We start from the raw sequence: 21,709 nt of genomic DNA, 5'->3' as shown, positions 1-21,709 counted from the left end.
GTAAATATAACCAATAATTATAAACAGAACTAGAGAAAGAAGCCGCGGCAGTTAGTAATATTTCAAAAGGTTACAAGAGATGTTTGGGATGTATCCTTGGGAATTCAGAGAAATCGAATTGGGGCAAAAGCAATGAAGACCAGTGAAGTGCTGCAGATCTGGGCCACATCAGAGGAACATGCCTCCGACCAGCATAGAGAGACTTTGGGTCCTGACGGCCTCACCCACTTGCACTTTCAGCCCCTTTTTAATCCGCGCAGCACTACGGCCGGCCCTTCCTCCGCCCCCGACACCACCCACTCTGCCCAGAGCCCGGCTCCGCCCACCCTCGCTGGTCCGCGGCCGGCTCCGCCCACGCTCCCCGGTGCCCGGCTCCGCCCACCCTCGCTGGACTGCGGCCGGCGGCCGAGGGGCGGGGCAGGCCGGGTGGAGCCGCGCTCTCGATCCGGAGGAGGATCCGCCGCGGAGTTACGGGAAAGTTGGTCCGGAGTTCCTGGAGTTTCCCTGTGTGGTTCCCCGGGCTCTGCTCCTTTTCTCTCTCCGGCCTTCACCGCCTCCCAGGTCCCTCCTTCTGCCCCCAACCGCCATGGAGCAGCCGCCGGCGCCCAAGAGGTAACGATCGCGGGGAGCGGGGGAGAAGGAGGCGGCGGCGCCGGCGACCGTGGGTCGGGGGCTGCTAGGCCGGGCGGGGCCGTGACCCCCTCCCCGACTGCGGGACCCGAGGCTGGCGTGCCTGGGGTCGGGAGGCCGGCCCGAGGGCTCGGTCGCGTCTGTGCGCCCGGCGAGGGCCCCGCGGGGAGTTGGAGCCTCGCCTCCCCGCGGCCGGCGGGGCCTGGCGCCTGGAAAGCCGGTGGGCACCGCCAGGCTCCCTTGGCCGGACTCCTGGTGCGGGCAGACTTCTCCCTCGTGGCCAGTTCACGAAGCCTGGGAGACGTAAAACTGGGAAATTTTTGGGTTTCTTGCAAGCATGTAGACTTTCTTGTCAAATGTTTTTCATAATATTGCCCCCCTTTTTTTGAGAAGGCGGTTGTTTATTTACAGTGTAAGGAATTAAATATTAATAGCTACACCGTCTGTAAAACTTGTGGATACGCTTCCCTGACAGGTGTTCCTTCCCACTCCGCTCTCGAGTTAAGTATTTATGGATGCAAGACAGTAGGAATCTTAAATTAGAACCCCTTCCCCCATAGTTTTTTTTCTTCTAGCATGTAAAAATAGTGATGCCTGGGTATTTACTGTTAATGTTTGGTACTTGGGAAGTGTAAGAGTACACTGATAACGTTGTAACTAATACTTGAAAGGATCTTAGGAAACTAAATCAAAACTGTCCATTGATATAAGTTCATAATGTGCATTTTTCTCCCCAAGAATGAATCAACATCACTAACTCCTTGTGGATAAAAACGTTTAACCTTAGTCTTTCATTTTTAATTTACAAAATAAGGATAATGATCTCTGTCCCAGATACTGCTGTTGAGAAGGTTAAAGGGTTCTTGGGTTTTGATACATAGAGATCTTTAGATGAAAGGTGGTATATTCAAGAATATGGAATAATTAAAAAGGTAGGACCTTTGTGAGCTATAATGAACTGGATAACTAGACATGTGAGCATGGAGGCCTGGAAACCATCTGTTCAGGTGTAAAAAGGGAGGGGGGGTTGTAGAGGGGTTTCCAAAATAGACCTGCTATCAGATCCTTGCTAGATTCTTTCTGGTATTTTGTGAAGTATTTGAATTCTATATTGCCTGGGCACCCAGTTGTATTACTCTTGAAGAAAATTGAAACAATTTTTACCTTTTCTGTTTTGGAAGGACAGTAATGTGGTATCTGAGAGAGAGTGCTCGTAGGCCAGCTTGAGCAACTCTGAATTCAAGTAAAAGCTCTATTGATTGGCTGTACTCTTAAGTTATCAGTTTTTTATAGTCATAAGAGAACCACTGCCCTTGCAGGTGCCTTAGAGAACCTGAAGGGGTTTAGGAGGTGTGGGTGGCATTATATCACCATTGCATAGTGATTTATACTTTTCAAAGTGGTGCTTGCACATTTAACAGACTTAGTTTTTAGTGTCTTCAGAAAGACTTACGTTGATGCAGAAAGGCATCCCTGGAGAGGAAGATATGTGACATTAATCCCATATATTTTAATATCACTTACAAGTTTTTCATAGCATTTTCAATTTCATAATTTCATTTCATTCTCATAACAACTCTGTTGAGTGGGTTGGATTACAGGCATTTATCCAATTTTATAGGTGAGGACACTAAGAGAGTTTGCCACATGGAAAACTGACAGGGATTCCTGACAGTGAGTTTTTGTGTTGTCCCTGTTGATCATTACACTAATAATAAAATATAGCTTCCATTTTGATGGTATATTGTTTGCTAGAAACTTTAGGTGTGCATTCTTTTATTTTGTTGACCTAACAAATAGGAATTCTGGCTCTGCAACTTGCTATTTAGTTCTAAGTTTAATTACTTCATTTGTAAAATGTGAGGATTAAATGAGGTCATGTGTAAAGCATTTAGCATAGTGAGTGCTCCATAATGTGTTCAGTAATGTTAGTTGTTAGTTTATTTTTCCTTATTAAATGAAACTTAGGTTAAGTAACTTGGTCAAGTGGAGGAGGTGTGAGAACTCTGATTGGTTGCCAAGGCTGTACGCCCTCTTGTCATCTGTTTTGAAACTCAGTTGCTTCCTTAGTATTCCATGATGCGGTGGTCATCTCTTTGTATTCTTTGTACAATATTCTGGTCGTCCTTGCTTGTTCTCTACCTAATCCCTGTAAGATGCCACAGTGCGTTTCTGCCTTGAGTAGGCTTTTCCTTAGGGTTCAGACATTTTTACATGGTCACATTTATGTTGCTGACTTTAAAGTCTGTATAACCAGCAGCTGCTTCCAAGTTGGTATTTCTGATTTTTTCATGTAGAGCCACTCATTCATTAGCCCATCTAGTTTGTCACTCCATCCTATCAAGTTTTTCATCAAAAAGTCCATATGAATTCATTTTCTTCTCTTCTTTTTCTTCCCCAATACTACTACCCATACCTTGGCTTTATGACTCTCATACTTATTTACAGCAGTGCCTTCCACCTGGGTGCTTTAGTCCAGTGTTCTTTTAAAAAAATTTAATAGCAGAAAGGCTCTGTTTGGAGTAGGGGCAGGGCACCAAGACCTGGTTCCCAGGCGCTTTCCTCCTCTTCCCCTTTTGCTGTTGTATAGAAGCTCCTAATGGTCCATAGAATGATGTTTGCTTTCGTTCATGCTGTGCATGGCTCCTGATTTATTTTGCTAAAACATAATTTCAGTCATGCTACTCCTTTTTTTTGTGGATTGGGGCTCACTGGTCTACCTAGTACCCAAGGCCCCCATCACTTGCTGTCAGCCTTTTGTTACTATTCTCCAAGATGAGTCTGTCCTTGTGAAATTTCCCTATTGTTCTTTTCTAAGAGTATAGGCTGGGGGTCCTCCCAACTTTGCCTTTGTTGTTGCTTTTCCTTTAGAAAAGTGTGTTATTTTTTGCTGGTAATCTGAGTTTTATTCTTCCTTGCTTCAGGGCCTGCTTCATAAAGTATCTTTTTTGAGTACTTTCTAGCCTAAGATGTTTATTTATATTCCTAATATGATATCAACTTGAGTATATGCCATTTTCATGTTGTTCTTTTTTTAAATTTTATTTTGATATCATTAATGTACAATTATTTGAACATTATGGTTACTAGACTCCCCCTATTATCAAGTCCCTACCCCCACATACCCCATTACAGTCCCTGTCCATCAGCATAGTAAGATGCTATAGAATCATTACTTGTCTTCTCTGTATATACTGCCTTCCCCATGTCCCACCCCCTTCCTTATGTGTGCTAATCGTAATGCCCCGTTTTCCCCCGTATCCCTCCCTTCCCACCCATCCTCCCCAGTCCCTTTCCCTTTGGTAGCTGTTAGTTCATTCTTGGGTTCTGTGAGTCTGCTGCTGTTTTGCTCCTTCAGTTTTTTCTTTGTTGTTTTACTCCACAGATGAGTGAAATCATATGATACTTGTCTTTCTCCGCCTGGCTTATTTCACTGAGCATAATACCCTCTAGCTCCATCCATGTTGTTGCAAATGGTAGGATTTGTTTTCTTCTTATGGCTGAATAATATTCCATTGTGTTTTCTTCTTATGGCTGAATAATATTCCATTTTAGTTTGATATAGTCCCATCCATTCATCTACTGATGGACACTTAGGTTGTTTCCATTTCTTGGCTATTGTAAATAGTGCTGTGATAAACATAGGAGTGCATCTGTTTTTTTCAAACTGGGCTGCTGCATTCTTAGGGGAAATTCCTAGGGAGTGGAATTCCTGGGTCAAATGGTATTTCTATTTTGAGTTTTTTGAGGAACCTCCATACTGCTTTCCACAATCGTTGAACTAGTTTACATTCACACCAGCAGTGTAGGAGGGTTCCCCTTTCTCCACATCCTTGCCAACATTTGTTGTTGTTTGTCTTTTCGATGTTGGCCATCCTAACTGGTGTGAGGTAATATCTCATTGTAGTTTTAATTTGCATTTCCCTGATGATTAGCGATATGGAGCATCTTTTCATGTGTCTGTTGGCCATGTGAATTTCTTCTTTGGAGAAGTGTCTGTTCAGATCCTGTCCCCATTTTTTAATTGGATTATTTGTTTTTTGTTTGTTGAGGTGTGTGAGCTCTTCATGTATTTTGGATGTCAACTCTTTATCAGATCTGTCATTTATTAAAATATTCTCCCATACTGTAGGATGTGTTTTTGTTCTACTGATGGTAACCTTTGCTGTACAGAAGGCTTTTAATTTGATATAGTCCCACTTGTTCATTTTTGCTTTTGTTTCCCTTGCCCAGGAAGATAGGTTCATGAAGAAGTTGCTCATGCTTATGTCCAAGAGATTTTTGCCTATATTTTTTTCTAAGAGTTTTATGGTTTCATGACTTACATTCAGGTCTTTGATCCATTTTGAGTTTACTTTTGTGTACCATGTTGTTCTTTTTTTAATTATAAAATTTTATTAGACATCCAAAATAATGGGACTAATTTAATAAATACTTTGTATCACTACCCAGTGTTAGAAATAAAATATTACCCATGCAGTTGAAGTCCCCTAAGTGTATCTCTTCTCAGTTTCATTTCCTTCTCTTCCCCCTAAGGGTTATCACTGTCCTTAATTGGGTATATGTCATTCCTGTACATGTCTTTATACTTTTAGCATATTGTTCATATATAATCTGACATAGCATAAGGTCTGGGTAGAAGGCCCAGCTTTTGTTATTGACGTTGAAGTTTGCTTCTTTGGGTATTGCTCTCCTCTGTGAGTTGGAGATTCCAATGTGCAGCTAGATTTGAGAATCATGACTAGATGATCTGTAAGGTCCCTCTTAATGTCACATTATTGATTTGGTATCCCCAACAAGACCTGTGTTAAACATAGGCAATAGATGTGGACACACGACTTGAGGTATCACAGATTTTAGATTTTTAGATTACCCAGATTTCTTAAAAGGTCTGCCACAGAGATCTTAAGAAGTTTTGTTAAAAGGAAGTCTGGAAAGGGAGAGCCATTAAGTGGTTATTAATCATTAGTATTTTGATAGGTGGAGTTTTTAGATATTTTGTAGGGGGACTGCTAGATGAGAGAAAAATGATCACAGAATAGGTCAGTTTTGATAAGGAGAAAGGGAAATAAACAAACCATGGACTCTTTACCAAGCAGAACATTCACAGAAGGGAAGATGGGTCTCTGATAGGTGGGCAGCATGAAAACTATTTGCTGAGGGTAGGTAGTTACATACAGTACTTGTCAAAGAGAGGATAGAATATCGTTGCTAGAGAGAGATGCTTTACCAGACAGGCTTTGTTCCTCAGATTATAGGATTAATAGTTAAAACTTAAAATTCAGTGATTAAGGTGTTGTTGGAAGAAAACTTGGTGTGGAACAGTGGAAACATGGGAAGGATAATGAGAGTAAGCTACTAAAACTTACTTTGAAGACAGATGAGTATGATTTAAGCTGTAGTTGGATCGGTGGCAATTTTTTTTATAGTGTGGAAGGTAACTTGGAGGAAGTAAAGTTAAAGATTGATATCAAAATACTAGGGTTACAAAGTACATTCACACAAATGAAAAGCAAAGGTTAGAAAACAGTCATTTCTTAAGAGAAAATGTTGCTATTAAAGAATTTGAAAAAAGCAAAGGATGCATCTGCACCTCCAAGTTTATTGCCACATTTTTTACAGTAGCCATGATGTGTCCATCAGTAGTTGAATGGATAAAGAAGATATGGTACATATACACACTGGAATATTATTTGGCCATCAAAAAAAAGAAATCCTGCCATCTGTAACAACAAATATGGATCTAGAGGGTATTATGCTCAGTGAAATAAGCCAGGTGGAGAAAAATAAATGCCATGTGATTTCACTTATTTGTGGAATATGAAAACAAAGCAAAATGGAATGAACAAAATACCAGTAGGCTTATAGACACTGATAAGTGACTAGTGGTTACCATGGGGGAGGGATTGAGGTGGAGAGGGTGAGGGGGACAATGGAGCACAAAAATTCTCAATCATAATATAAGTTGGTCATGGGGATGGTAGTATGGCATGAAGAATATAGTCAATGATTCTGTAACATCTTGTGTTGACAGATAATAACTGCATTAGTGGGGGTGAGGATTTAATAATGTAACTGTTAAACCACTGTGTTATATATTTGAAACCAGTATAAGACTGTATATCAGTGATACCTCAATAAAAAAAAAAAAAAGAAAAAGAAAAGCAAAGGCAAAGGGATGAGGATATAGAAAGGCCAAAGTATTCATATGTTGCTCAGCACACATCAGCCTGTAACATCAGTAACCCTGACCTTAGGCCAGAAGTTTAGAAGGGAGATAGACAGCAGGGAACTATCAGGTCTCAGGAATTGAGTTAGGTGGGACAAAGCTGCAACTCAGATAATTAGATAGTAGGGTGTCAGGAGAATCGTGAAGACATTGCAATAAGAGGTGTGGACTTCATCTCATGTCCGTATTCCAAATTCACATGTCCTTTGAATGTTTGAAAGTAAAATTCTTGATTCACCAAGTGGGAAGCTAGAGTTGTCTTGGAGAATATGAACTCTAAGAACTCTTAAAATGCAAGGGCAACAACCCCTTAGGGAGGGGGTCCTGAGGAAAACTCCCAACTTTAGAGGCAGGTGAGTGGAGGAGGTGTTCTAAGTGGTCCAAGGGGAAAGAAAAGAATAGAACAAACAGGAACATCTCTGCATTAAGGACTTGGTCCCTAAAGTGTATCTATCCTCCCTTAGCTTTTCTTGGTTAATTTGGGGAAGCACCAACTCCATTAGAATTGATTTAGGCCCTGTAGCTGGGAACAATCAATTGGTGCTTCCTTCCTATGGTGTAGGAGTGTTACCATAAAATCAGGAGCAGTTCCTGGTGAGCAAACCTAGTTGCACTTTAAGACAGGAGATAAATTCTTTAGTCAATTCTAGGCAATGATTAATTTATCCATTGTTTTTTAAAGGGCTGAAATATAGCATATACTAGTACTGAAGAACTTGTTAGAAATGTGAAGGAAAAGTAAACATACTACATTTTGAAGTCTGTTTTTCTGAAGTAATCTAAGTGTTCATTTCAGAAATGTGTATCAGTAAAGTTTTAAGAATGAAAGGTTTAAATCAAGCACTTCCTGTTGGGATTGTAAAGGGGAAAGAGGGCTTAGAATTCAGTTTTTCTAATTCCAGAGAAGCCTGTGTTGAGCTAGAGGTCCTGTCATTTCAGGCTATCATATCTAAGTGGCTCTCAAAAAAAACCCAAAAAACTGATGATGAGAGTGTAGAAGAGGAGCCAAGATGGTGGCATGAGTAGGGCAGCAGAAATCTCCTCTCAAGACCATATATATTTTTGAAAATACAACAAATACAACTATTCCTAAAAGAGAGAACAGTGGATACAGTAAAACAGCCAGGCTACATCTACATCTGTGAGAACTCAGCATCTCACGAAGGGGGTAAGATACAAGCCGTGGCCTGGTGGGACCCGAGTGCTCCCACAACCCCAGCTCCCCAGTGGAAGGAAAGGAGTCAGAGCAGGGAGGGAGTGAAAGCCCAGGACTGCTAAACAGCCAGCTCTAGTAATCTGCGTCTGGAGCGCAGACACACAGTGCACAGTGTGCTGGATATTAGAGAAACGGAAGAGCAAAATCTGTGAGCACGTCCCCGCAACCGGCTCCCCTGGGACAAAAGAAAAGCAAGTGCTTTTTGAAAGTCTTAAAGGGACAGGGACCTCACAGCTGGATGGAATCGTCATGGCACACTCAGCCCAGCAGCTGGGAATCCCGGGAAACTCCAGGCGCCCTAACCCCCTGGGCGGCAGTGCAGCTCGAAAGTCCCGCACAGCGATAAGCAGCCTGCCAGTCGTTCCCCTGGCTGGCGTGGCCCCTGACACAGTGGCCCAGTAGCCGGAGAGTGGCCTCGCGACCCCTGCGTCAGGGAGCAGCTGCAAGCGTCTAAGGCGGTGGCGGAGTGGCCTGGGAGCTGTTGTGTGAGCTGGCGGCAGCAGCGGCAGAATGGCACAGGAGCAGCTGTGTGAGCCAGCAGCAGCAGCGGAATGGCCTGGAAGTGGCCGTGCGAGCCTGCAGCGGCGGTGGCCAAGTGGCCCCAGAGCAGCCGTGCATGCCCTTGGCAGCGGCCCAGCGGCCAGGGAGTGGCTGCGTGTGCCCGTGGCAGCAGCAGAGCAACCTGGAAGTGGCTGCGCCCCCAGCAGCCGCCCAAAATCTCCTGGCATGCAGCCGCCCGGGCCAGACCCAAAGGCTGCTACCAGTGTCTGCACCTGCCCGGCGCAGGGAGAAGAAACAGGCCAAGGCGTGAAGGGGTGCCTCTCTCACAGGAGAGTACACCCAGTGTGCCTGCCACTCCCTGCAGGGCTCTGCACTACCCTGATGGCGACCCCACCCATGGCAGTTTAGGGGATTAATCCCGAGGCAGCTCCAGGAGTGCTGCTAACTGACACAGCAGCGGAGAAGGGCAAAGCGACCAGCAAACAGGAAAGAACTTTGTTCTCCCAGCTGACACACGTGCTGCCTGCTTACAGCTACCTCTACCACCATGAAAAGGCAGAAGAACTTGGTCCAGTCCAGAATTAACCAGACAATCCCTGAGAGAGGGCCTGGGGAGATAGATTTAACCAATCTCCCTGAAAAAGAATTCAAAATAAAGGTCATAACCATGATGATGGACCTGCAGAGGAATATGCAAGAGCTAAACGGTCAAGTTAGGAGAGAGAATACAGAAATAAAATAATCTCTGGAAGGACTTAAAAGCAGATTGGATAAGGTGCAAGAGGCCATTAATGGAATAGAAATCAGAGAACAGGAATACAGAGAAGCTAAGGCAGAGAGAGATAAAAGGATCTCCAGGAATGAAAGAATATTAAGAGAACCGTGTGACCGATTCAAACAGAACAATATTCGCATTATAGGAGTACCAGAGAAAGAAGAGAGAGAAAAAGGAAAAGAAGTGTCTTTGAAGAAATAATTGCTGAAAACTTCCCCAAACTGGGGTAGGAAATAGTCTCTCAGAACATGGAGTCCCACAGAACACCCAACACAAGGGACCCAAGGAGGACAACACCAAGACATAAAATAATTAAAATGGCAAAGGTCAAAGACAAGGACAGAGTATTAAAGGCAGCCAGAGAGAGAAAAAAGGTCACCTACAAAGGAAAACCTATCAGGCTATCATCAGACTTCTCAACAGAAACATTATAGGCCGGAAGAGAATGGCATGATTTATGTAATGTAATGAAACAGAAAGGCCTTGAATGAAGAATACTATATCCAGCATAATTATCATTTAAATATGAAGGAGGGATAAAACAATTCCCAGACAAACAAAAGTTGAGGGGATTTGCCTCCCACAAACCACCTCCACAGGATATTTTAAAGGGACTGCTCTAGATGGAAGTACTCCTAAGCCTAAATAGATGTCACCAGATAAAATAAAATCACAACCAAAGAAAGTAGACCAACCAAATACTAACTAAAGGCAAAAAATAAAATCAACTACTCACAAAAGCAGTCAAAGGAAACACAAAAGAGTACAGAATAAAACACCTAACATATAAAGAATGGAGGAGGAGGAATATGAAGGGAGAGAAATAAAGAATCATCAGACTTTGTTTATAATAGCTCAATAAGCAAGTTAAGTTAGACGGCAAGATAGTAAACAAGTTACCCTTGAACCTTTGGTAACCACGAATCTAAAGCCTGCAATGGCAATAAGTACTATCTTTCAATAATCACCCTAAATGTAAATGGACTGAATTCACCAATCAAAAGATACAGTGTAATAGAACGGATAAAAAAGCAAGACCCATCTACATGCTGCTTACAAGAGACTCACCTCAAACCCAAAGACATACACAGACTAAAAGTCAAGGGATGGAAAAAGATCTTTCATGCAAACAATAGGGTGAAAAAAACAGGTGTTGCAGTACTTGTATCAGACAAAATAGACTTGAAAACAAAGAAAATTACAAGAGATAAAGAAGGACATTAAATAATGATAAAGGGGTCAGTCCAACAAGAGGGTATAACCATTATAAATACATATGCACCCAATACAGGAGCACTGACCTATGTGAAACAAATACTAACAGAATTAAAGGAGGAAATAGAATGCAATGCATTCATTCTAGGAGACTTCAACACACCACCCACTCCAAAGGACAGATCCACCAGACAGAAAATAAGTAAGGACACAGAGGCACTGAACAACACACTAGAACAGATGGCCCTAATAGACATCTACAGAACTCTACACCCAAAAGCAGCAGTATATACACATTCTTCTCAAGTGCCCATGAAACTTTTTCCAGAATAGACCACATACTAGGCCACAAAAAGAACCTCAGTAAATTCGAAAAGATTGAAATTCTACCAACTAACTTTCCCGACCTTAAAGGCATAAAACTAGAAATAAATTGTACAAAGAAAACAAAAAGGCTCACAAACACATGGAGGCTTAACATGCTTCTAAATAATCAATGGATCAATGGCCGAATTAAAACAGATCAAGCAATATATGGAGACAAATGACAACAACAGCACAAAGCCCCAACTTCTGTGGGACACAGCAAAGGCAGGTCTAAGAGGAAAGTATATAGCAATCCAGGCCTGTTTAAAGAAGGAAGAACAATCCCAAATGAATAGTCTAAAGTCACAATTTTTGAAACTGGAGAAAGAAGTACAAATGAGGCCCGAAGTCAGCAGGAGGAGAGACATAATAAAGATCAGAGAAGAAATAAATAAAATTGTGAAGAATAAAGCAATAGGAAAAATCAGTGAAGCCAAGAGCTGGTTCTTTGAGAAAATAAACAAAATAGCTAAGCTGCTAGCTAGACTTATTAAGAGGAGAAGAGAATCTACACGCATCAACAGAATCAGAAACGAGAAAGGAAAAATCATGATGGACCCCACAGAAATACAAAAAATTATTTGAGGGTACTATGAAAATCTATATGCTAACAAGCTGGAAAACGTAGAAGAAATGGACAACTTCCTAGAAAAATACAACCTTTCAAGACTGACCAAGGAAGAAACAGAAAATCCAAACAGACCAATTACTAGCAAAGAAATTGAATTGGTAATCAAAAAACTACCCAAGAACAAAACCCCTGGTCCAGATGGATTCACGGCTGAATTTTATCAGATATATAGAGAAGACATAATATCCATTCTCCTTAAAGTTTTCCAAAAAGTAGAAGAGGAGGGAATACTTCCAAACTCATTCTATGAGGCTAGTATCACTCTAATACCAAAACCAGACAAAGACGCTACCAAAAAAGAAAATTATAGACCAATATCCCTGATGAACATAGATGCAAAAATACTCAACCAAATTAAATTAGCAAACCGAATTCAAAAATACATCAAGAGGATCATACACAATGATCAAGTGGGATTCATCTCAGGGATGCAAGGATGGTACAACATTCCAAAATCCATCAACATAATCCACCACATCAACAAAAAGAAGTACAGAAACCACATTATCATTTCCTTAGATGTTGTAAAAGCATTTTACAAAATTCAACATACATTCATGATAAAACTCTCTACAAAATGGGTATAGAGGGCAAGTACCTCAACATAATAAAGGCCGTATATGACAAACCCACAGCCAACATCATACTGAACAGCGAAAAGCTGAAAGCTTTTCCTCTGAGATTGGGAACAAGACAGGGATGCCCACTCTCCCCACTGTTATTCAACATAGTCCTGGAGGTCCTAGCCATGGCAATCAGGCAAAAAAACAAATACAAGGCATCCAGATTGGTAACAAAGAAATCAAACTGTTGCTATTTCCAGATTACATTATAGTGTACATAAAAAATCTAAAGACTCCATTCCAAAACTACTAGAACTAATATCTGAATTGAGCAAAGGTGCAGGATATAAAGTTAATACACAGAAATCTGTTGCTTTTCTGTACACTAACAATGAACTAGCAGAAAGAGAAATCAGGAAAACAATTCCATTCACAACTGCATCAAAAAGAATAAAATACCTAGGAATAAACCTAACCAAGGAAGTGAAAGACCTATACCCTGAAAACTATAAGACACTCTTAAGAGAAATTAAAAGAGGACACCAACAAATGGAAACTCATTCCATGCTCCTGGCTAGGAAGAATTAATATTGTCAAAATGGCCATCCCTCCTAAAGTAATCTACAGATTCAATGCAATGCCTATCAAAATACCAATGACATTCTTCAATGAACTGGAACAAATAGTTTCAAAATTCATATGGAACCACAAAAGACCCCAAATAGCCAAAGCAATCCTGGAAGGAAGAATAAAGCAGGGGGTATCGTGCTTCCCAATTTCAAGCTCTACTACAAAGCCACAGTAATCAAGACCATTTGGTACTGGCACAAGAACAGAGCCACAGACCAGTGGAACAGAATCGAGAGGCCAGGTATTAACCCAAACATACATGGTCAATTAATATATGATAAAGGAGCCATGGACATACAGTGGGGAAATGACAGCCTCTTCAACAGCTGTTGTTGCCAAAACTGGACAGCTACATGTGAGAGAATGAAACTGGATCATTGTCTAACCCCATCCACAGAAGTAAATTTGAAGTGGATCAAAGACCTGAATATAAGTCATGAAACCATAAAACTCTTAGGAAAAAAATAGGCAAAAATCTCTTGGACATAAACATGACCTACTTCTTCATGAACATATCTCTCTGGGCAAGGGAAACAAAAGCAAAATTGAACAAGTGGGACTATATCAAGCTGAAAAGCTTCTGTACAGCAAAAGACACACCAATAGAACAAAAAGGCATCCTACAGTATGGGAGAACATATTCATAAATGACAGATCCAATAAAGGGTTGACATCCAAAATATATAAAGAGATGACACACCTCAACAAACAAAAAGTAAATAATCCAATTAAAAAATGGGCAGAGGAGCTGAACAGACAGTTCTCCAAAGACAGAATTCAGATGGCCAACAGGCATAAGAAAAGATGCTCCACAGCACTAATCATCAGAGAAATGCAAATGAAAACCACAGTGAGATATCACCTCACACCAGTAAGGATTGCTACTATCGAAAAGAGAAACAACAACAAATGTTGGCGACGATGTGGAGAAAGGGGAACCCTCCTACACTGCTGGTGGGAATGTAAATTAGTTCAACCATTGTGGAAAGCAGTATGGAGGTTCCTCAAAAAACTCAAAATAGAAATACCATTTGATCCAGGAATTCCACTTCTAGGAATTTCCCCTAAGAATGCAGCAGCCCAGTTTGAAAAAGACAGATGCACCCCTATGTTTATCGCAGCACTATTTACAATAGCCAAGAAATGGAAGCAACCTAAGTGTCCATCAGTAGATGAATGAATGAAGAAGCTGTGGTACATACACACAATGGAATATTATTCAGCTATAAGAAGAAAACAAATCCTACCATTTACAACAACATGGATGGAGCTAAAGGGTATTATGCTCAGTGAAATAAGGCAGGCAGAGAAAGACAAGTATCAAATGTTTTCACTCATCTGTGGAATATAAGAACAAAGAAAAAAACTGAAGGAGCAAAACAGCAGCAGACTCATGGAACTGAAGAATGGACTAACAGTTACCAAAGGGAAAGGGACTGGGGGGAATGGGTGGGAAGGGAGGGATGACGCGGGGAATAAAGGGGGCATTACGATTAGCATGTGTAATGTGGGGGTTCACGGGGATGGCTGTGCAACACAGAGAAGACAAGTAGTGATTCTACAACATCTTACTGTGCTGATGGACAGTGACTGTAATGGGGAATGTCTGGGGAGACTTGGTGATGGGAGGAGTGTAGTAAACATAATGTTCCTCAAAAAAAAATTTATTGATGTTGAGACCCAGTACAGATTCATACATATAGATAAAATTAGAACAGAAGTTTCCTGAATGATGTGTGATGTTTTCTGGTATTTTTCTTTTTTCTGTTCGGTTTTATTTCATTAAAAAAATTGTTGGTCATGATCCACAAAATTATTTTTATGACCTGCTATAGAGTTTTGATTTGTGGTTTGAAAAATGCTGTTGATATATGTAGTAGTGACAGGAGACCAGTTTATTTCTAATTTCATCCTGATACTTGAAAGTTCAGTAACGACATTGCCAAAGGAAGACAGTGTGGTGTTATTATAACCTATATGTACAATACAGATGTTCCGTAAGAGTCAAAAAAGGGAAGAGATGAAGGGGGAAAAGGAAACTTTTATTTAAAAGATACTATATTTTGAACATTTTATATATGTCTCAATTAAAGTATGGGAAAGTAGAAAATGATTATGTATGATGTCTTAAGTTTACAAAGTAAAATACATGAAGGTTGCTATGGAGCAGAGGTTCATTTGCCTCCTGGCCCCTTGCACTGGAAACATCCGGCTGTGATTATGATGACCTTAACTTCTGACTTCTTGCCAGCTCAGACCTCTTAGAGGTCTACCAAAGGTCTTCAGATTTTTCTTCTAAAGAGAAAATTCATACTGATAAAAACTTTTTTATTTGTCCCAAGCTGCTACTTTTTTTGTGTGATTTTGTTTGAATTGTCTCATACGTTAGAATTATTCTAATTTCAAGAAGCTTTCAGCTCTTAGAACAAAGATTCTGTTTGAAATGTCTTTTCTGTTTGAAATTACAACCATTTTTTCTGCAGTCTCAAGTTGAATAAATGAATGTAACCAATATGTGAACATAGATGCATAAATATTAAAAATAAGTTCCTTGTTTGCATTAATATTAAGGTGAATATTGTTGTAAGTAGATTAATGGATATTTCTTAAAAAATGACCTTCTGGCAAAATGAGAATTACAGAAAACTGTTAACATTAATGGTAATAGAAGTGTACTCATGGTAGTATTATATGTGGGCTCTGAATTAGTCTCTAAGTTTTATATGAAACTGGATATCTTAGTAAAGAGGTAATATAGAGTAAATTTTTCAGATATGTCAAGATATCTGGAAATATCTAACATATCTTGATACACACACACACACACAAGCTTAGAAAATTGGGGAAATTTTTGAGTGTATGTGATTCCAAGGTTGAGGTACTTTATATTCAAAATAAGAATGTTATTTTCTGTCCAGATCATTTTTTCATTTTAAGGATTTTTGGTTTTCTGTAATCATGGGACCTAGAGTCCTGTAACAGGAAAGGAATGCAAGTTAAAATTATTTTTGTATCTTAGGTGAACTTTTTGCATTTTGGGAAAAGCATGAATTATAGACTGTAGGCAGCTAATTTCCTTGACTCACTCTCTCTGGAGTCACATGATCTCTCCATCTTTGCTGGGTTGCCCCATTCTCTTATTTCTTTCTGAAAACTGGCTTTCTTTACTTACTGATCATTGCTCATGGCAGAAATTGGCTGTCAGCCTTGAGTTCATTCATTTGCTTATTTATTCATATATTTAGTAATTATTAATGGACTGCTTTTCAAATACTGGATGCTGAGAACATTGTTGGATGAAACAGATGAGATCTTTGCCCTCATAGAAGGTATACTCTAGTTGCAGCTTGAGCTGTGAAGGATTGAAATAGCACGTATTGATAGAGAAGAATGGTGGAACTTTTTACTAGGGCAGTCAGATGACGCTGCTTTGAGAAGGTAATACTTACGCTGTGATATAAGGTTGAGAAGTTATCCATGTGAGTAACTGGAAAGAGTGTTCCAGACGGAAACATAGAGGGGAAAGTATAGGGAAGCGCTATGAGGCCCGAGATGAGAAAGAGTTTATAGTGTGTGGGAGGAATTGAAACGAGGCCACTGGCTGGGTTGTAGAATGGGAGAAAGCCGTTGAACATGAGGTCATAGAGATGGGCAGGGATTTAGTGATGCAGGCCATGGAATGGAATTTGGATGTAAGTCAGTGAAGTGGGCTGTCATTAAAGAATTTTAAGCAGAATTTTAGGTAGTTTATGTTTTAAAAAGATCTATTGCTTTGGGTAGAATAAACTGTAAAGTGTTAAGAGTAAAAGCAGAGAAACAAGTTAGAGGGCTATTGTAGTAGTTCATGGTTAGTCAGTGGAAATGGAGAGAAGTATAGACAGATTTAAGTTATATTTTGGAGTTAGGAAGGCCTTACTGGTAGATTGTATGTGAGGAATGAGGAATAAATAATTATTTCTGGCTTCTAGGTTTTGGGTTTGAGCAACATGGGGAGTGGGGGAAGACGGGGAGAGGAACAGGTGTGGGTATCTGTGGTCTCTCAGAATTCCATACTCCCAGGAAAGTGAATCTGTTTGGCCCCAAATATGATATTAGGTGGCTTCCTTAGAAGAAGTGGGTAGGGAGGAAATGGTGGACACTGGTTTCTTTTTAATTTTATTTCACTTTTTATTTTTTATTAAGATATCATTGATATACAGTTTTGTGAAGGTTTCACATGAAAAACAATGTGGTTACTACATTCACCCATATTATCAAGACCCCCTGTGCACCCCCCACTTCCCGCTGTCATATCCCACTGCAGTTACTATCCATCAGTGTAGTAAGATGGCTGGCTTCTTTTTTTAACTTCTTGTATTCACTGCGTCAGACTAGAGAATGGGAAACATTCCAAGCCTTTGTTGGGTATTGAAATGTTCAGGTGTCCTGGTAACTTGGTATTAAGAAAATATTTTTTATTGCAAAAATAAAATGTCAATAAAGAGCAGGTGAGTGGTTTGATGAATTGCTGTAAGGCAGACACCTTTGTAATCACCAATCAGGTTAAGAAATAGAACTTTGCTGCTTTCCCTAGACGCTGCTGCTGAGTGCTCCATCCCAGTCACAACCCCATAAGTAACCATCCCATAAGTCATCGTCATCGGGACTTTTATGGTCATAACATAAATGTACATTGCCAGACACTCTAGGTTAGTCTTGCCAATTAAAAATAGTTTTTATCTGAATGGTCACTTTTAATCTTTAGTTTAGTCCTCCATTCCTTTTCCTTTTCCTGTGGAGGAACTCAGGGTGTTTGAATTGTTTCCCACAGCCTGGATTTTGCTGATTGCTTCCTTGAGGCGACAGTTCAGCATATTCCTTTGTTCTCTGTTTAACCTGCAAGGGGGCAGCTGGACCTAGGCCTGGGCTAGGCCTAATTGAGTTTGATTCCTTGGGTGGTGTTACAGGTGGTGTTTGGCAAGGCTATGGGAGTTGATTTCTCCTTTTTGCTATGTTAGCAAGTTTATGGTTAGTTTATTTCTGTTACTTCATTTGGTGTGGCAAAATGGTGAAATTATAAATACATCATTTTGTTTTCATTTATTAGTTGGAATATGTTTATAAAGAGTCACTTTCCTCATCTTCTGTTTGGTTACTCAATGGTGTAGTTTATAAAGGAAAGACAGGATAAATGCTTGATTCTTTGATTTTTATGTTTTTGAGCTAATGAATCAGTTCCTTATTTTCCTTCAAAGGGACCCATTTTAAAAAAATCCTATTATGAGCTGATGGATATAAGCATATTTGATCGATTTTAATCCATTGCAGTTACTGTCACTGAAGCTCAAACTGTCCCATCTTTGGTCAGTGAGACCTCCTTTAGGAGAGAGCCTGACCTTAGTGGTCTTTGATGCTTCTTTGCTGTCTGCTGTGATAAGATATTCAGGGCTCATCTTGTCCATTTCCTGTCCTGGATCTGGAATCAACCATTTCTCCAAGAAGCCCTACTTTGTTTAGTGAGAAATGGTATTTCAAGACCTTAACCTGGGCCCTAATATGGTGTTCTTTTTAAATAGTGTTTTATTCATAGATAGAAGAACTCATTCTTTCAAACTATGGGATGTTCTTTCAAAATAAATGATGACACTGGTGATTTTGAGCTTCTTTCCCTGGATAATATCTCTACTATATGTTTATGTGTCTAAGTCTGAGTCAGAAATTGGGCATGTGTAGACAAATCCTGTGGTTGAGACTATTTATAGAGTGGTCTTTTATCTTGTGCTCCCTCATGTGCTCCCAATCTTACTCTGGTTACCCTTTGACCCACTGTTATCCTAATACCCAGCCACACTGCTTTCTCACTTCTGATTGCTTAGTTTCTTCTCACCTAGTTTCTTCTTTTCTTAAGTGAAAAAGACATAGAAAATAAAAGAATCCAAGACAAAAAAAAAAAAAACACCACTAGTGATATAAGATCAGATGCGAGGCCTTTATTTTCTGAGGTAGAACTTCTAGCCTGCTTTGTCTTGCAAACATGGAAGTATTATCTGTGTACAAAAAAAAATTCATGGGCATCTTGAAGCTGCTTTATAAATCCATCCCTGACTACAGATGACAAATTTGTAAAATGAAGCACATCCAGATATTAAATGCCGTATGTTATTCCTTTTTAGTTTTGACATTAGCCCCTCTTGTTAAGTATTACTGTGCTTTTGAATAATAAAATGAGGTATTTGGCATAGTGACATAGTTGATAATTTATGTTTGTCACTGTGTCACATTAACTTTAGAAAGAATTAGTTTTGGAAATTAGAAATATATGTACTAATTAAAAATGGAAAAGAAGGTATTTTTAAGATTTTCTTTTCCTGGTATATTTGAGTTTTCCTTCTGTGTACTTGATTCTCATTGTTTATGCCCAAGGTTTTTTTCCTTTTTCTCTTTTTTTCCCTAAGAGAAGAGAATTCAAGTACCAGGCCAATGGAAAGCAAATGGGATGTCCCACTTATGTATATAGACTCTCAGCACATGATTAGTCAGCTCTAAGTAATATCCATAAAAAACTCATGTGCTGTGAAAGACCCTGCCAAAATAGTGACATGGTGGTAACTTTAAAGATATTTAGTATCATTGGGAACTGTGGTGTGCCACTAATGAATTTTGAAAATAAATGAAGTAAACCACTTTAAACATTATACTTTTAAAGCATTTTTACAAACACCTTTAAAACCAGTTTAGGTAGAAATCTTTCCAAAATGAGGACACTTGACCTAGTCTTCTGAGACTCATCATTTGCTTTCTTGATTCCTTAATACTACTTTTTATGAATTTTAGTTAATATAAAAAGTTTATAAAACTGTTCATAGAAGTAATAAAGTTTGCTCTTTTGGTGTGTTTGAAGCTTTGTTGCGGCATGTAGCTCTTTCTTTGCCCTGAATCTAGTCTTGTCTTTCACTCTTTTCTCATTGTTGTTATCTCATCTCATTTCCCATTACCATGTCCTTCTCCAAACTGCTACTTACCTTACAAATAATTATCTCACCTGACCAGCTGCTTTCCATTTCCTAAAGTAAAGTAGATGCTCTTTGTGTCAGTTTTTATTACTAGAGGACTTTTTCTCCTTTGGGTTTATGGTACATCTTGAAATCATCTTTTGACCAAGAAGAACAAAATTTTGCAGTGAAGGATTCCGAACTTAGAATTAAGTTTCTAAAATTTAATATGAAAATGGTGATTTTTTTTTTTGCATCAAAAAACGAACAGGATTTTCCCAAAAAAGCCCACAAAATTCCCAAGTTAAAAAAAGGGTCTGACATTTTGGAGCATCACTTAGATATTTGGAGACTCATGGTATTACTAAGGTGATTTGGAGTTTCAGAGGCTTTGTATATCTGTACAAATACATTTATAGTAATTTAGGTTTTATGGGTGAAGTATTTAGGCTATTTATCTCTATTATAATGACTTTTCTTCTATTAGAAATACTTGTGATTTTTATATTTTATTTTCGTTTTTAGGAAAAAACCCCAAATGGGTAAAAATCTCAATTTAAAAAAGCAAAAATTATTTTTACAAAGCACCAAAATCATGACCATGTCTCAGTCTCTTCCCCTCAATTTGTTTACAGAGAAGCACAGAAAAATACCAAGAAATGGCCTCATATTGCTGTTGCTGTGTGATCAAACTGTGCTGAGAAGTCAAGCAAAAGAGTGTCCATCTGTACAAACAGTTGAAAACAGCCATTGTCTCCACAGCTCCTCCATCTCTGTTTATGAAAGCCTATGAAAATTAGGCAGAAGTCAAGAGTGCAGAACTCTTTGAATGATAAAAAGTTTAGTATTGTCAGAGTTTAAATCTTGCTTGAAGTTACACTTTATTAATGTAGTTACACCTTTAATTAATGTATTGATGTTTGGGATTATTGCAGTTAATTCTAATATTCTTTTAGGAATGGGAGCTTGGAGTTGTGAGTGTATAGAGACTAAATCTTCATTTTATTTTCAAAATTTGAGGTGTAGGGAAATAAATGAGGAAAAAAAATATGTGAGTAAACCCAGTTTTTAAGTGTAGGTAGTATCTTTGGCACAAATCATAGTGGATTTTAGTACATAGATTACAGATCATAGTGCAAGGTACATGGGTAGACCTTGGCAAGTTTTATATAGAAATATCCTTTTTTATTTTTAATCAGTTAAAGATTTTGTTCTATTTTTTAGTTCTCAAATCTAGGTATGACTGTTGAGTATTTAAAAATCTTTGTAATGAACTAGATTAAAAGTTATGAGTATAGGTCTGCATGTTTTCTTTTTTTTTTAATACTGGTATCATTGATCTACAATTACATAAGGAACATTATGTTTACTAGACTCTCCCTATCACCAAGCCCCCCGCACAAATCCCATTACAGTCACTGTCCATCAGCATAGTAAGATGCTGTAGAATCACTGCTTGTCTCCTGTGTGTTGCACAGCCCTCCCCGTGCTGCACCCCAAAATTATACATGCTAATCATAATGCCCACTTTTTACCCCCCACCGTTCTCCCTCCCTTCCCACCCATCCTCTCCAGTCCCTTTCCCTTTGGTAACCGTTAGTTCATTCTTGGGTTCTGTAATTCTGCTGCTGTTTTGTTCTTTCAGTTTTTTCTTTGTTCTTATACTCCACACATGAGTGAAATCATTTGGTACTTGTGTTTCTCTGCTTGGCTTATTTCACTGAGCATACCCTCTAGCTCCATCCATGTTGTTGCAAATGGTAGGATTTGTTTTCTTCTTATGGCTAAATAATATTCCATTGTGTATATGTACCACATCTTCTTTATCCATTCATCTACTGATGGACACTTAGGTTACTTCCATTTCTTGGCTATTGTAAATAGTGCTGCGATAAACATAGGGGTGCATCTGTCTTTCAAAAAGGGCTCCTGCATTCTTAGGGTAAATTCCTACAAGTGGAACTCCTGGGTCAAATGGTATT

At 39.4% G+C, this 21,709-nt stretch overlaps 1 protein-coding gene across 3 annotated transcripts in view; it reads left to right on the top strand.

Annotated features, from left to right (window-relative positions):
• The first annotated feature begins 382 nt into the window (after positions 1 to 382).
• STK3 (serine/threonine kinase 3) overlaps positions 383 to 21,709 on the top strand; it is a 362,105-nt gene continuing 340,778 nt past the window's right edge. For all 3 annotated transcript variants that reach the window (XM_036995747.2, XM_036995746.2, XM_073229876.1), the window contains exon 1: positions 383 to 612. In XM_036995747.2, the coding sequence (XP_036851642.1) occupies positions 587 to 612 (26 nt within the window). In that variant the 5' untranslated portion in view covers positions 383 to 586. The remainder of the gene's footprint in view (positions 613 to 21,709) is intronic.

Source organism: Manis javanica, chromosome 2 (genome assembly GCF_040802235.1).
Source record: "Manis javanica isolate MJ-LG chromosome 2, MJ_LKY, whole genome shotgun sequence".
In the NCBI taxonomy this organism is placed as follows: domain Eukaryota; kingdom Metazoa; phylum Chordata; class Mammalia; order Pholidota; family Manidae; genus Manis; species Manis javanica.
This window is presented reverse-complemented; position numbering and strand designations above follow the sequence as displayed.